We start from the raw sequence: 16,829 nt of genomic DNA on the forward strand, positions 1-16,829 counted from the left end.
GAGCATTGTTGCTGAATATCTTGGTTCATATGCTGATCACCAGCGCCCTCTACATGCAGTCTCTGTAAAGCATAAAGAGTGTCAGCTTTTTCCCATTTATATAATAACTTATGACCCCCTTTTACTAAAGTTTAGCTTGAGTTATCTGCAGCAGGGCATGGGTCCTGGTGCAGATAACTTGAGCTAAGCTTTAGTAAAAGACCCCCTATGTGAGTTGACAACATCAAGTTAGAATTCAGGGTGAAATCCACCAATCCAGTTCTAGAACAGCTTTTCTGTTGAGGTGAATAGGGTTTATATGTCAGGCATCCACATAAACTATGCCTATGTATCTTTGTAAATATGCTGTAGAACGATAAACTATAAACTCTACCCTCCCCCCCAAAAAAAAAATCAAAGCTATTTAATCGGACAGACATGACCACTGACTAGTTAAATAGCATATCAGTGTGTGGCAGATAACTGTCTATCTCCACTGAATATTGTTGGTTAGTGCCTAGTGCTATATTGCACAACTTATCCGGTTAGCCGCCAATATTCAGCACCTAACCGGATAAGTTTAGTGGTCAAGTAGGACTGCATTAACATCTGTTCTCTCTTTAACCGCTAAAAGGTTAACAGATTAGTGCTGAATATCGGTGCCTAACCAGTTAACATTTTAACGGTTAAACCCCCCCCCCTCCCGGATATACGTTGCTGGTCGCTGGGAACCAGGGGCGTAGCCAGACCTCGCCAGGAGGGGGGCCAGAGCCCGAGGTGGGGGGGCACTGTTTAGCCGCCCCCCCCCCCGAGCTGCCGCCACCACATCGGAACCCCCCTGCCGGCCTGCCCACGATCCCCTTCAACCCCCCTCCCACCACCAACTCTCCCCCGCCGTCGCCGCCCGCCCCGTCGCCGCAAATGATACCTTTTTTGAAGAGAGACTTCCTTCCGTGCTCGAGTAGCGCCTTTCTTCAACGAAGTTCCGGCGATCAGCTGATCGCTGGAACTTCGTTGAAGAAAGGCGCTACTCGAGCGTGGAAGGAAGTCTCTCTTCAAAAAAGGTATCATTTGCGGCGACGGGGCGGGCAGCGACGGCAGGGGAGAGTTAGTGGCGGGAGGGGGGTTGAAGGGGATCGTGGGGCAGGGGGCCAGGGCCAAATCTACAGGGGCCCGGGCCCCCTCAGGCCCCACGTAGCTACGCCACTGCTGGGAACGACCCTGCATTGAATATCCGGGTTTAACACCAGCAGTGGAGAGCAAAAGCACTGGCAGCTGAAGATAGGGCCCTACATATTTGTACATATCTTTATAAAATACACTCCCAGAACAATTCCTCGATAATGCACAGAAGTTCATGCACAAAGTTACACCCATCTGGAGGCAGGTGCAACTAATGCATGTAAATAAGAGCAGGTACACGCATGTTTTATAAAATAGAGAAGAAAAGAAATCCATGGCCTTTGTGAATATAGATCTGGTGACCTCAGCACTGCAACTTGCTGGAGTTTTTTTTATTTTTTGCGCTGCAAGAATTACAACACCCACCTCCTCATCGGCAGCAGATAAACCTGGGATATAACTTAGTATTACCAGGCAGCTGGCACTTAAGTCTGAGGAGAAGATCCTTGATACAGCTTATACAAAACATGAATCATGTCAGCAGTTGGCCCAGACCCAACATTTTTCTAAACCAGCATTCAGTTGAGTATTCTATTTAATGATTATTTCATGTGCATTTAAACAAAGTGAGGTAGAAACCAGCAAAAAAAATTTTTTTTTTAAAGTTTTGATAAACAATAAAAAGATAGGTTTATCTGCTGACTGATGAGGAGGTAGGTATTATAATTCTTGCCGCGTAAAAATATAAAAAACGCCAGCAAGTTGCACCACTGAGGTCACCAGATCTATACTCACAAAAGCTGTGGATTTCTTTTTTTCTATGTTTTGAACTTTCCACAGTGGAGCTACAGCCATTATTGAGTGGTATTTTATCAAATAAACATGTACCTTTGAACTTTGCTCCAATCTTCTCAAATGCCACCCCTGTGAATGCTTACACATAGCCCACTTTTAAGCATTGTTGCTATATGTATTTCATGCATGTATTTCCCTGCACAATTTTATAAAAACAATTTTCTGTCTTTTATTCTATGTAACATTTGTTGTCAGAAAATGTTATTACGCATGTGACCTTGTAATCTGCCAGGAACTGTGAACTATGCAGAATATAAATATTTGTAATTAAATAAATAAAATGCAGAATATAAATATTTGTAATTAAATAAATAAAAGATACTATTTTACATGTGATAAATGGTTTATACAATTACCTTTTAATGTGGTTCTTGGTTGGGCAAACAGACATGTTCACCACAGGTTCCAACATAACCAATGGATTACTCACATTAGGTAAAGTCATAAGACCATGAGATACACTCTGGTGTATTGCTATAATACATATTCCTGCTGTCATGCTTTCAAAACAGATCAAAATAGGTATTCTGGCCATGGGCTGTACAATTTTCACAAAAAAAGCAGTGGGGCAGATGGTCCTTGTGATTGGAAGCATATAACTTTCAGATGTCCATGAATTAATAGATTCTCTGTATGATTCTAGAGTGCTTATCTGCCGTTGCCTTAAAGAAAGTTTCCAGAAAGTGCTACAGCAAGCAGACGTGCTCAGTTGTTGCCAACACAGAAACTTTTGGTGATCCCTGTTTCCCTGGGATAAGGAAGCAACTCACCGTGTCTTACACATGTGGTAAGAGACTTGAACCTCTTTAATTATAGCAAACTGTATTCAGCTACACCCAGACTCCTAGCTACTGCTGATACAAGATCCAGTCCAGCTTTTCTTATATCCTCTCTTATAGTACCAGCTTCTTCATCATTTGTACTTATCCTAGATTCAGTGGTGTACTGGAGCAGGCTCTCACAGGCTCGCAAGAGCCGGTTGTTAAGGTTTTAAGAATTTTGGGAGCCGGTTGTTACAGTAGGGCCCTCCATGGCTACTTTAACAACTGGCTCCCAAAATGTGGGCTTGGGCCCCCTGCTCAATTCTCTTTTACTTTGCTGGTGGGGATGCTGAGCCCTGCCAGCCAAGTAATTAGACTGCTGCTGCTCCCCGCTCCTTGTTTCCAGCTCTGGGCAGCAGGCTGGGACTTCTCCAGCATATGAGAGAAGTTCCAGCATGCTGCTCAGAGCAAGACATTGGGAGTGGTGGCAGTCCATTTATTGGCTGCCAGCAAAGGTATGCCTAGTGTGCCCGCACGAAGGGAGGGAGGAGAGAGAGGCAAGTGTTGACACCCCCCCCCCCCCCCCTGACAGCCCGTGGCCCTTCCAACTGCAGAGCTGGCTACTTCCGGAGAAAGAGCCTGTTGTTAAAAATTTACCAGCACACCCCTGCCTAGATTGTTATGTGCACTGAGGCTCAGCCCTTTTATTTCCAGGTACACCCACCCACTGTATATTTCCAGTAATTTAAGACTTCCTGCACCAAATCCCACCTCTCATGAACTCAAAATCTCTCAACAAGTGAAGGTATTCCTTTAGCAACCCTAGCATTCACATCTTGCCAGCTGTACCCCTCTCCTTCTTCCTAGAAGAACATGCTCTTAAGAAGGTTTGAATAAGATTCACCCCCTTTTGAAGAAGCGATAACAAAATGAATGACCTTTTTCTGTCCCTACCTGAGAGCTCTGCAGCTTTAGCAGCTGCACAATTAAGGCTGAAAAATCCAGGATTGTGCACTTTTCATAGGGAAACTACTCTCCTCCTGCACCCTGCCAATCCCCACACTCATAGGAGACCTTCAGGTGCACCCCTTCCTTGCCTTTACCTGAGACCCCTGGCTATGGGATCCTTCCTTGCCCTTCTTCTAAGCACTAGTGCACCTTAGGAATTTTGCTTCAACTCCCACAAATAACAACTTGGTACTGGAATGGAGACATGATCCTGGGAACTCCTTTCCTGTCCTCCCTGACTCTCTTTAGACCAGGGGTGGGCACCCACAATCATTCAGGGCCACAACCCAGTTGGGGTTTTCAAGATTTCCACAATGAATACTGTATGCATGAGACTGATTTGCATGTACTGCTTCTATTGTATGCAAATAGATCTCATGCATATTCATTGTTGGAATCTTGAAAACCCTACTGGGCTGTGGCCCTCAACAAATGTGGTTGCCAACCCCTGCTCTAGATCCAGGGAATGATGTCTCTCTTCCCTCGCCATTTCTTTCTGTCCAGCACCCAAAGGAAAACCTCCCTTTAAACCCTGTTCTCAGCATGCGTGCAACTATTAACCCTGACAGCATGGAAAATGACTCTTAATTAAAGCAACTAATCTCCTGCTGAGTCACCACTCTTTCCCAGGCTTGCTATTGAGCCTGGAGCTGCTGACCTCATGCCTCATTGTTTTGTGGTCCAAAACTTCTCAAAGGTAAACATTCTATCTTAGTTCAGTTTTTAAAGTGGAGACAAATGCACTATTATTCCAACACTCTCCTTTTCCCTGACAAATGAACCCTAGTTCTTTGTCACAATGCATATGTAAGGCCCATTTTCGACAGCATAGAAATTAGAATTGGGATATCCAGTTTGGGCTGTGTCAAATTCCGGTTGTATTTTGGAATAGGATCTGGTGACAAATACATGCAAGAATAGACCTGCAGGCAGCAGTTACGGGTGGTAAGGGCATCAATTTAGAAAGATAAACATTGATCACAACAATGGAGGAAACATAGCTACATAGATGTCTATCTTTTCAGCTGATTAAGGAAAGAGCCTGCAAACATTCAGCACAATTGATTTTGGAAGTCGTGGAAACTCTGAGGGATTAGGGGGGGGCAACCTTCCATAATCCCTCCTGTGGAGCATTGCCAAGCACAAGCACTGCTCTGAAACCTAGATGTCCCAATATTAATCTCTTTGAGCATAAATGTGCATTCCCCTTCTGACATAGGGAATACATGTATGTATTTTATCCCACCTAGTCCTGCCCAAAAGAAACGCCCTTGCCAGGGGCGTAGCCAGACCTCATGGTGGGAGGGGGCCAGAACCTAAGGTAGGGGGCACATTTTGGTCTGCTGCCCTGCCTCCACCCACCCCCCACCCCCGCCACCACCTCACCATGCCCACCCACCCTGCCACTCCCCACACACTGCTGCAGCAAACACCTTGGCTGGAAGGGGCCCCCAATCCCCACCAGCTGAAGCCTTCTCCAGCGCCGGTCTCCGGCGCCGCAGCATTGCCTGCCCTGCTTTCTCTTCCCCCTCATGTCATGCAAGCTCCTTTTAATGAAACTGAGCATGCTCAACTTCTCTAAAAGGAGCGTGCAGGATGTGAGGGGGAAGAGAGAGCAGGGCAGGCAACACGGTGGCGCCGGAGACCAGCGCTGGACAAAGCTTCAGCTGGCGTGGGTTGGGGACCCCAGTCAGCAAAACCAGGAGCCCAGAGGAAATTGGGGGGGGGGGGGCCAGGCCCCCTTGGCCCCACGTAGCTACACCACTGGCCCTTACCATATGTACATATCTCAGCTTTCTGAAACAGGGCTTTAGAAATTACATCAGTACAAATTACAATATCTAAAAGAAAGAAGTATAGAACAATTAGAATTAAAAGAAAAAAAAAGAGGTGGACCTTCGGTTTACTTCAATACCCAAAGATCCAGCATCATACCATGATCTATGGATTTAAAATTGTTAGTTACATTCAAATGTTTTCCAAAAATAGTATGTTTTTAAACTAGATATGAATTTTTGATAGGAAGGATTGAGTCTTATATCAAGTGGTAGAGAGTTCTAGAGAGTAGCCCTTAGAGCACTAAAAACTGATGAGCAGATAGGTTCAAAGCAGCATCGACGATAAGAAAGTATCATTAATAGCTGTTGTTGAGATGAGAATTAAGAGTCGTGTACATGTCTAAATGCTGATATATGCATGTCTAATCTAAAATGACCCCCGACGTGTCAACATATGAAGGATGCTGAGGAACCACAAAATTGTAAAAGCACTATTCACTCTCTTTAAGAGACAAAAATCTCAATCCACCTTGATTGGTCTTCAATTTGCTAAGGGGCCCTTTTACTAAGCCACGGCAAAAAGTGGCCTGCTGCAGTGCAAGTGCATCTTTTGTGTGCACGCTGGGCCAGTTTTTGCCATGTCCTGGGGCCCACAAATGCAAGTGTGGCAAAATCAAAACCAGCGCACGTCCAGTTTTCGGCCTGAGACCTTACCGCTGCCCATTGACTTAGCAGTAAGGGCTCACACACTACCCGAGCGATAGGCATGCAGTGCACACCCATATATTTTCTACAGTGTGTTTTTGGCGGATGCCAAATTTAGGATTACCACCTGGGGGACGCAGTAGCCAGGCGGTAATGCGGATTTGGCATGCGCTGGATGCACATAGGCCCTTACATGCTTTTGTAAAAGGGCCACTAAGCACCAAAGAAATCATCACAGTATGTCAGACTTTTTCTGAAACTTGCCTGCAGTTACTGCACTCCATTGTGCAAATCAAGACTGAATTCTAGCCACAGGTGCACTAGCATGTTTCAGGGTGCATTTCATCATTTAGCTGCTTTTTTTGAGATGTAGTTCATTATAGTTTCTTTCTAATAACATGTTTCTATTGTTTGAGGGTACCACCTCTGCTTCTGTCTTAATATGATTGCTTAAAATGTTACACCTATATCTGTTTCTGCTTTTACATTATACTTGTGCAATATACTTAACAAATTATTTGTAGCTTACTTGTGGGCTCATTTTCAAAAGAGAAAAACATCCCAAAAGTGGCATAAGTCTGCATTTGGACGTTTTTCGCACAAAAAGGTCCAAATCAGTATTCTCAAACCTATTTTTAGATGATTTTCTTTGAAGTCCATCAGAAGTGCGTCCAAATCTCAAGGGAGCGTATCAGGGGCATGTTCAGGGCAGGACTTGGGCATTCCTGAGACTTAGACATTTTTCAGCCATAACGGAAAAAAAAACAAAAATGTCCAGGACTAAAACTAAGACGTTTTGATAGACCTGTTTTATAACAAACTAGCCGTTGAGCCAGTTAAAACAGGCTAGTATGGGGTTTTGGCAAGGCCCCCTCCCCGCTGCCCCTCCCCCCTGAGGTTGCCGCTACCCCTGCACCCGGCCCGGTCCCTCTCTTCGGTATTGAACTTACATCGGCGAAATGCAGGCAGTAACGTCGGCGAGGGCTGGACACAGGCAGGGAAGAAAGGGCGACGGGAGCTCAGCTGGTCTGCGTGCTGCGTTTCGCTGATGTAAGTTCAATACCGAAGAGAGTGCTCAGGCCAGGTGGAGGGGGCAGCGGCGACCTCGGGGGGGGAGAGGTAGCGGTAGCGGCAGCGGCGACCTCGGGGGGGAGCGGTAGCGACATCAGCGGCTTTGCGCAGTTTCCCTCTCTGTCCCGCCCCCATCATCACGTATTGACATGGGGGCAGGACAGAAAGGGATGTCTGTACTGCGCATTTGTGAGTGAGTACAGTCACTCGCCATTTATATGTTTGATAAGGCACAAAAAGGTGCCCTAAATAACCAGATGACTACTGGAGGGGATCAGGGATGATCTCCCCTTATTCCCCCAGTGGTCACTAACTTCCTCCCACCCCCCAAAAATGTGATGAAAAACATTACTTGCCAGCCTCAGATGTTATACTCAGGTCCATTAGAACAGCATGCAGGTTCCTGGAGTAGTCTAGTGGTGGGTGCAGTGCACTGCAGACAGGTGGACCCAGGCTTCTATCTCTCCCTACCTGTTACACTTGTGGAGGAAATGGTGAGCCCTCCAAAACTCACCAGAAACCCACTGTACCCACATATATGTGCCCCCTTCACCCATAAGGGCTATCAGCGCTGCGTAAGTCTAGTAGTGCTATAGAAATGTTTAATAGTAGTAGTAGTAGTAGTGGTGTACAGTTGGGGGTAGTGGGTTTTGAATAGGTTTTGGGGGGCTCAGCAGACAAGGTAAGGGAGTAATGGTGAGATGTGTACCTGGGAGCATTTTATGAAGTCCACTGCAGTGCCCCCTAGGGTGCCCTGTTGCTTTCCTGGGATGTCATGGGGACCAGTGTACTAAAAATGCTGACTCCTCCTATATCTCAATGGCTTGATTTTGTGCATTTTGCACCTGGACGTTTTTTTTCCCCGAAAATGGACCAAAAAATAAAATGTCCAAAAATGACATTCTTTGTGATTCAGATTTTGGACGTGTTTCTGCAGAACGTCCAAAGTCGGACTTAGACATCATATCGAAACTGCCCCTCTTGGTATTGCAGACCTTGGTTGAGAGCTATCTTACTAGTATAAGTAACTATTCATTTTTACAATGGTGTCAACTCTCAATAATCTTCAGTCTTAATTGTCACATTAGGCCCATCATATCATGAAGAATCCTTATATTAAAGCTATCATTATTTATGCTGTCTACATACTGTAATTCAAGTGTTACCATCTTCTGTTATATATGAAGTATTTTGTTGTTTCAGTGCCAAAACAGCTGCTGGAGGAGGTGGGCCATGGATCCTCAGACCCGTTCTCACTGTCAGACTATACACACGGTAAGAAACTCTTCCTGTTGATTTATGAGTATTGTAGGTTTTTCCTTATAATACGAAGTTGTTAATTACAAAGCTACAGCAGAACAAAGTCAATGGTGTGCTACCTTTTCTTCTTGTTTTTCTTTGATTTTAAGATTGCTTCATGTAGAATATTACTCATGTGGTCAAATGCACACGATCTCTCTTTTTTCATACATTGCACACTAGATTCAAATCTGAAGGGCCTTTTAGCTGTGGTTTTAGAATGTTCATAAGCTATCTGGAGAGATTGTTTTCATTGTATCATTCTATGCAGATGTATGAGAGTAAGGCAGTGTTATTTTGTGATGCCAGTGTTTAATCATGAAAGAGTGTAACCTGCATGGAGTGGTGGGTGAGGTTCTGGTGGTTGCCTTGGTTGGGCAAACTGAATGAACAATGCAGGTCTTTATCTGCCATTTGTAGTGACTTACGTGGTTACTATGAGTGGTTCTTGACCTTTATCTGCGATCTCTTAGTAAGTTACTTTGTTACTATGAGCAATTCTTGACTGGCAAATGCTTAAAGGTAGAGTCCCCATGTCCAATCCAATGGCAGGTGAAGAGGTTTATAGGGATGAGCAGTTGTTCAAGTGACATTGAAAACACTAGTGACATCTGTTGTCATTTGCAATCCAAAATTGCATAGAACCCACCATATTTTCATGTTGTTTCATGTCATTCCCCCCCCCCCCCCAAGAAACGACAGGACCCCCACAAAATAATTCTGTTTTTTCTTTGTGTGTCATTAATACTGTGCACTTTTCCAAAAGGGAGTGCACTTTCTGCAAAGAGTGCACTCTACTTGCATTTAGGGCTCACTCTTTTGGAAAGAATGCATATATACTCATTCCGAATAGTGTACACAAGCTCGAACCATTGCTCATGAGCTAATAGTGCATGCATATGCACCTTATCAGTCAAGTGTGTGCATGCTTTGCAAATAGTGCAATTCTTTTGGAAGACTGCACACTTTTTCCGAAAGAGTGCATGCCCTTTCCAAAAGAGTGTGCAGTCTTAATAATATTGCTCCCATAATGGAAAAAAAAAATAAAAAATAAACAACCAAACAAAAAAATACAGAAAACAAATTCTCACTAACAAGATGGAAATGATACAAAACAAAACTTTTTGGGTCGTACACACCTAGTAAACAATGTATGTTTTTATGCATTAATGCCTAATGTACCTTTACTAAAGCTTAGCTTGAGTTATCTGCAGCAGGGCCCATTTTACTTTTAGTAAAAGATTCCCTAAGTCTTCACAGCAATTCAGTCCTAGGCTTTACCACTGTGACCCATTAATGGAATTGGTGGTATGACCTGGAAAGATTACTTCTCAAAATTAAATATATTTATATACACAGGAACTGAACATTACAGAAGTGTGTGACACAGAAGCCTGCATACACTCTCTCTTACTTCTAAGTGTTAAAAATAAATTTGGATTCTTAATTTTCGGTCTAGTTGGATCTTAAATATTCGAGCACATGGGCTACAAAATATGCTCTGGGATTAAACTGTCATTTGCGTGACTAGATAGTCTGAGACATGTCAAACATCTTGTGTGAGTGATACATAGGCAAATATCTCAATCAAAATTGGGCATTTGTCTCAAAATTAAGAACAATGGAAGTATAAAAAAGGAGAGAGACAAAGGGAAGAAACGGAGGGAAAAAATAATCAGGGAGATTCTGAGAAATGATGGAGAAGAAACAGAACAAGGAGGAGATATTGGAAGCAAAGGGCACAAAGAGAGGAGAGACAACATACAGGAAATAGAGAAAATCACAGAGCAGAGAACTATAAAGGACAAAAAAAGTGAAAAGCAGAGTGATAAATAGAAAGCAGTGCAGCGGAGAGAATAGATCAAATGGATTAAAACTGCTCATGTGAAGGAAAACCTGAAACTTTTAATCTCTGCATAGAATAACATAATAGGATAGAAAGACAAACATGAGAAAATCCCTAGCATTTTCTTTCCTGTTCTCGTTAGTAAGACTCTGCTCCATGTCCCTTATTCACTACAGGTGGCTGGTATAAAGGGCCAAGGCTTGCCAAGCTCCATGAAGATATGATGATTTTAACTAGTTCTTTGGAAACTTTTGCCCACCTTTGGGGTATGTGACGATTCTAAGTGCTTGAATGGCCAATGTGGGTATGGAAAAAGGAAGATGAAGAAATTACACCATATGCTAAGTGAAGTGATCAGTGGGGAGTTTAACTTGTACATGTCATTAGGGTGCCTGAGTATTCTACAGGCTATTTACACAACTATAAAATGCAGGAAATCAACATTCAAGGTAAACAAATTTCAGACATAAGCCTGTTATGAGCTAATTACATGCAGAGGGCCTTTGCCACTGGAAGGCATATATTGTATCAAGCAAAGCAGCAGACCAATCAGTGCTAGCAAGGATCCACTTCCCTTAGTGGACTAGACATGTTGACATCAGTGCATCTGCTGGTAGATGCATAACTCACTTTGAAACTGGTCCTGTAGATGTTAAGAGTTAACAAATTTTAGGTCAAAGGTTGGCATCCATAATCACGCATGCCATGTGGTAGCGTATGACCAACTTCCTGCCAGCACACTGCTCCCTCTTCAATTCTGGCACTACAATCATTTTCAAAACTTTCAGGGTAGGTAAGAGGTCAGCCTTGCCTGACTATGACTGTTGAATATGTTCCTGGAAGGGAAGAACTTTTCTTTTGTTAAGGTCTTCCTTCCCCAGACTCCCGCCCGCATGGTTGAGGGGGTAGAAGTAGGGCTTCATCCCAGCAGGGTTCACAATCATTTTTTTCATGACTGGATCTTTGTCTGCATAGTGTCTCATTTGGGACCAAATCTTCACTGCCTAAGAACAATCTGCCTGATGTTCAAAACGATTTAAACAGCCTGACGAGGCTCCTGGCTGTTTATATCACTTGACCATGGCTAACTGTGAATATTCAGCAGCAATTAATTGGTTAGTGCTGCAGAATATTTGCGGTTAGTGCCGGAGCCAAAACTGGCTAACTTGTGGGCAGTGGCGTAGCAAGGGCAGGGTGGTGGGGGTGGTCCACCCGATGCATGCTGCTGGAGGGGTGCAGAGAGGAGCCGCGCGCCTGTCGGCTCCGCTGGTTCCCTGCTCCCTCTGCCCCAGAACAGGTTATGCGCCGGGGGGGGGGGGTGTCATTGCACCAGGGGGGTGTCGTGCTCACCCTGGGGGGGGGCAGATGCCGCTGCACTCGGGGGGGGGGGGCACAGCGACAATCCCCCCCCCCCGGGTGGCAGCCAACCTAGGAATGCCACTGCTTTTAGGCATTCCAGGGCAGAGCTGGCACTTCCGCAGTTAACTGTGGATATAAAGCCCTTAGCCCCTGTATTCTACATAGTGCACCTAGAAATCCACGCTGAACTCCAAGTGTATTCTATAACAATGCGTATAACTTAATTGGCTTAACAAGCTAATCAGTGTTGATAACAGCTCTTAACAAGTAATAATGAGCACTAATTGACAATAATTAGTATTTATACACACAACTTGCTAAGTGTATTCTGTAACTTCTAACATGTGCAAGCAAAAAGGGGCGTGGTTATAGGTGGAGAAATGGGCATTTCGTGGGTGCTCTAAAATTTATGCACGTAATTATAGAATATGGTCCAAGGTACCTAAATCTACACGCCAGCGTTTATGCCACATTTTTGTTGGTGTAAATAGAGGCACATAGTTTTAGGCACTGAGATATCAACTGAGCATATTCTAGATACCGTGTGGTCGGCATTGATTTCTGCACTGATTGTTTAGGCACCATACATAGAATCTTCCCATATATATATGCACCAGCTAGCTCTTCGTGGGCTAATACCTGAGACCAGGTACATAAAATCACAAAAGTTTCTTAGTTTCTTACTCACTGACCTGGGTACAGGCCAGGGCCGGATAAAAATCCGGAAGACCATAGAGTATTAAGCCGGGGCTTTTACTCTGTACACTCTTTTCTGTGGTAGTTCAGGAGCAAGAAAGTTTCACTCTCATGCCAAGAAAAGACTCCAGTCCAGATTTTTATAATCTAAACACAAACGTTACTTAAATTTTGGAACAGGAAGTTCTAATTCTTTCAAAATAAATAAGTTAATTTGTAATCCAGCTTGATGTCTGTATAACAATTAGTCCTGAGCCAAACTCAGGGACATGATGTAAATGTTCTAGTTCAATTGGTAAATCCTACACAGCTCCTCCTGTCCATATACCCATCCTTTCTGGGTGAAACAACACTGGTACAACAAGCGATCTTCCTTTTGGACCAGACCTCCCTGTCTGTGCACACTCCTTCAAAGGAGTACCTCTCCGGGCTACCCTCTTTGGCTCCAAACAGGGTCTTTCCTGTTTCTGCTTTCAGGCTGGGCTTCCCTGTTCCCCACTTGGAGCACTCCTCCACTTTTACTGTCAGAAAATTCCACCTTGGTCAGCCTTAGTTTTGTGAACCCATCCAGGGCATTCCCCCCCCCCCCCCCCCTCTTCACAAGGGTCCTGTCAGGGGTAGAAGCAACCAAAGAACTCATGCTACCCCCAACAACAAAAATATTTATTAAATCTAAACTCCTCCCCTACTGTCATTCAACACCCAGCACTTTCCCCAAAAACACTTCTTTTGGGTCTGGGCTTCTCACTCTCCATTACCAACTAATTTCACTCCCCCCAGTGACCCTAGGGGAGGGGTCTCTCACAGTCTAGTAATCCCCATTATGATGGCGGATAACATTGAGTTGCATAAAAAGCAGCTCTATCTTATGCGGTTCATCTTGTGTGGTTAACAGATAAATATTGCACTTAACTGCATAAGTTTTAGTAGCTAACATATAACCAGATATTCAACGTCAGTGCCCGGACATGGCCTGGCATTGAATATCAGGGAATATAGCTGGTGCCTGACATAAAAATGCAGTTGACTGAACATCAGCCAGATTGTTAATAGCTCTCAAACCAGTTTTAAGCACTCAGCCAAAAAAGTCTCCTATCCCTTCAGTCAGGGTCCTGTTATGGTTTGCCAGCGGGGTTGGTGACTTGGTAACTCCCCCACTATTCTGTACAGTTTCTCAACTTCTGCTTAAAAGCCACAAGGGCCTGTACTTAGCTCAAGACTAAAATTTAATTTTAGCCACAAGGTTGAGAAGAGAGAGGGTAATAATTTCTTAGTAGGGGTCAAGGTTCATCAGTGTGGCTACCAATAAAAAATATTCCAATACGTTATCCAGATAATTGGATTTTTAGGCACTATGGGGCCCTTTTGCAAAGGCACACCAAAACATGGCCTGCGGTAGTGTGGGCACGTGTTCTGGATGCGTGCTGGATCATTTCTCCACCGCATCTTGAAAAAAGGGGGTTTTTTTTGGGGGGGGGCGGCAAATGGATGTGCGGCAAAATTAAAACAAGCGCACATCTATTTATGGCCTGAGCCATTAAAGCCACCCATTGACTTAGCGGTAAGGGCTTATGCATTACATGGTAACCATCCAGTGCACGCCAACTGCTGATTACTGCCGGGAACCAGGGGCGTAGCCAGACTACAGATTTTGGGTGGGCCTAGGCAAGAAGTGGGTGGGCACCAAGTGCTCTTCCCCCCCCCCCCCCCCCGACCACCACCAACAAAAATATCTCATCTGGTGGGGAAATGCTTCTTTCCACCATGGCAGTCTGCAGTACACATGTGCTGAAAACTGAGAATGCGCAGGTGCTGGTATCGTGGAGAGTAGTGTTTTCGTTACCATTAGGGGGAAATCTTCAGCTGGCTGAGTTTGGGATCCCCACCAGCTACCACTACACATGCAGTACTGTTGGGTGGGCCTGAGCCCTAAGTGGGTGGGGCCCCGGCCCACCCAGGCACACCTGTGGCTATGCCACTGCCGGGAATGCCCCTGCGGTAGAAAATAGTGAATTATTTTCTACCGTGGGTTTTTAGAGTGCACCAAACTTGGAATTACTGCCAGGCGCAGTAATTTGACATGCACTGCACGCATGTAGGCCCTTACGCAACTTTGTAAAAGGGCCCCTTTATATGATAATATATGATCCTCAAACTAAACAGGTACATTTTTTGTCTGATGTTAGGGTTGCCCTGCATGTGGCTAAACTTACACACATGCGGGCAGTGTGCATATAAGTTTCCTGTAGTAAGCAAAGGCATTCTCATGGGTGCTGGGGATATGTTTTGCAAGTTTTTTTTACATAGTTTTAAAAATTCATCAATGTGCATATAAATTAATCCAGAAAAATGTATGTGTGCTAAAAACAGTGTAAATATAAGTGCATAATTTCCCTGGGTAATTTTCAAAGTGGAAACACGCCTGTGCTTTTGTTTTGAAAATTCACCACAGCTTGTAGACAAAATAAGTATGTGTGCATGTTTTGTCCGTGCTTCCTGTTATAAAATTAGCCCCCGAGTGGCTAATGCCTTTCCCAGAAGTATTTCCACAAACAGAAACCTCTTGGAATTCTCATGCAAAGATGTTAAAAACCAAAAAATTAAAACCAAAGAATTTACTAGTCCCAGTTAAAACAGTATTCAATAAAAATAGCAAGGTCCACTGCAGAATACTTCACTGATGTGCTTCCTAAGACAATGCTCTACGGTTTTTTATATGACTGAATACAGGGTTTTGCTTAATGTTTTATTTTCATCTGTTTTTGTCCAAGGGATTTGAGCTGTATAGTTATGTCTTGGTGGACTCAAGGCTTTGCTTTACCATTATTTTAGTGTCATGTTGCTACTTTCACTCCAGGTGTCCCAGAGAAGGTGGCTCTCTATTTTCTGTGTGGCGTTTCTGCTGGCCTGGTGTTCCTGCTCTGCATCTTAGCCCCCAAAATGTTTATACAAGACATAAAGAAGATCTTCTGGGAACAGGAGCTGGTGGACAGCTTGGAGTTAGGAATTCTGAGGTCAAAAGATGAAAATGAGGACATCTACAAGGATGACAGTTCCTCTGATTCCTCCTTCCGCCGCCTGACTCAGAGCTATCGTGCCTCCAATAACATCTTCAGCGCTGAGCTGAGTGCAGCCCTACAGGGGGCCACTGAGATTCAGAGGTCAGACAGAGATGAGATATGGATCCCAAAGGAATCCAGCCCTTACGCCATTCAGAAAATTAAGTCAGCTACCAAATAGATAACATTAGTAATATATAGTAAGGTCTCATCAGTGTTGCCCTCTCTCTGTCTTCCCCGAAAGAGAATGAATGACTAGACTAATAAAAGTCCTGATCCGAGATGGAAAAGAGATCCAATTAAATGAAGATTCTTGTATGATGAAACCTAGTTGATGAGATTAATCATGCAAGTCCACATCACAATGCAAAAGCTGAGGCATTAGACTGTGGAGGAATGTTGTGCAGCAAACACACATGTGTAGTAAGCGAGTGAAACAAAGCTGCCCTAGGGACACTCTGCAGAACTAGAAGCACTATCAGCCAGAATCCACTTCTCTGCTTTCTTCATTCTGATTCAGAATTGGTAACAGATGCACAATCCCTTGAATTCTATTAAGTTGTGCGCCCAAATTTCCAACTAGGCTCACAAGTTATAGAATAGTGCCAGTTGCACACCTAACTTAGGGGTCCCTTTTACCAAGCTGTGGTAAAAAGGGCCCTGCACTAGTGACGGGAGCCATTTTTGCCACACTCTGTGGCCCTTTTACTGCAGCGGGTAAAAAAGGCTGAAAATACCCATGCTCTTACCGTGTGGCCATTCAAGGAGGAGCAGTTGCCGCCACCCATTGAGGTGGCAATAAGGGCGGTAACCAGGTAGCGTGCAATGGTTCCGGGTAGCTGGTGTACTAGAAAATAGTTTCCTATTTTCTCTAATGCAGGAAATGCTGCACGATAGGGCTGGAACTACCGCCGGTGATCTATGTTGGCGGCGGCGCTACAGCTGGCCGGAACCGTATTATCGAAAAAGATGGCCGGCCATCTTTTTTTTCGATAATACGGTTTAGCCCGGCCAAATGGCCGGGTTTGTTTTTCAGCGATAATGGAAAGTTATGTCGGCCATCTCAAACCCCGGCCAAATTCAAGGCATTTGGTCGTGGGAGGAGCCAGCATTTTAGTGCACTGGCCCTCCTGACATGCCAGGACACCAACCAGCCACCCTAGGGGTCACTGCAGTGGACTTCAGAAAAGCTCCCACGTGCATAGCTTCCTTACTTTGGGAGCTGAGCCCCCCAAACCCACTACCCACAAATGTACTGCACCCACTAAAATTGCTCCAGGGACCTGCATAC

The 16,829-nt window shown here is 44.5% G+C and overlaps 1 protein-coding gene across 1 annotated transcript in view; it reads left to right on the forward strand.

Moving 5' to 3' along the window:
* LOC115474994 (protein eva-1 homolog C-like) overlaps positions 1 to 16,169 on the forward strand; it is a 41,294-nt gene extending 25,125 nt beyond the window's left edge. The window contains exons 5-8 of the mRNA XM_030210735.1: positions 2,600 to 2,743; positions 8,483 to 8,554; positions 10,601 to 10,690; positions 15,337 to 16,169. Coding sequence (XP_030066595.1) covers positions 2,600 to 2,743; positions 8,483 to 8,554; positions 10,601 to 10,690; positions 15,337 to 15,719 — 689 coding nt within the window. The 3' untranslated portion in view covers positions 15,720 to 16,169. The remainder of the gene's footprint in view (positions 1 to 2,599; positions 2,744 to 8,482; positions 8,555 to 10,600; positions 10,691 to 15,336) is intronic.
* Positions 16,170 to 16,829: the final 660 nt, after the last annotated feature.

Source organism: Microcaecilia unicolor, chromosome 7 (genome assembly GCF_901765095.1).
Source record: "Microcaecilia unicolor chromosome 7, aMicUni1.1, whole genome shotgun sequence".
NCBI classification, from domain to species: domain Eukaryota; kingdom Metazoa; phylum Chordata; class Amphibia; order Gymnophiona; family Siphonopidae; genus Microcaecilia; species Microcaecilia unicolor.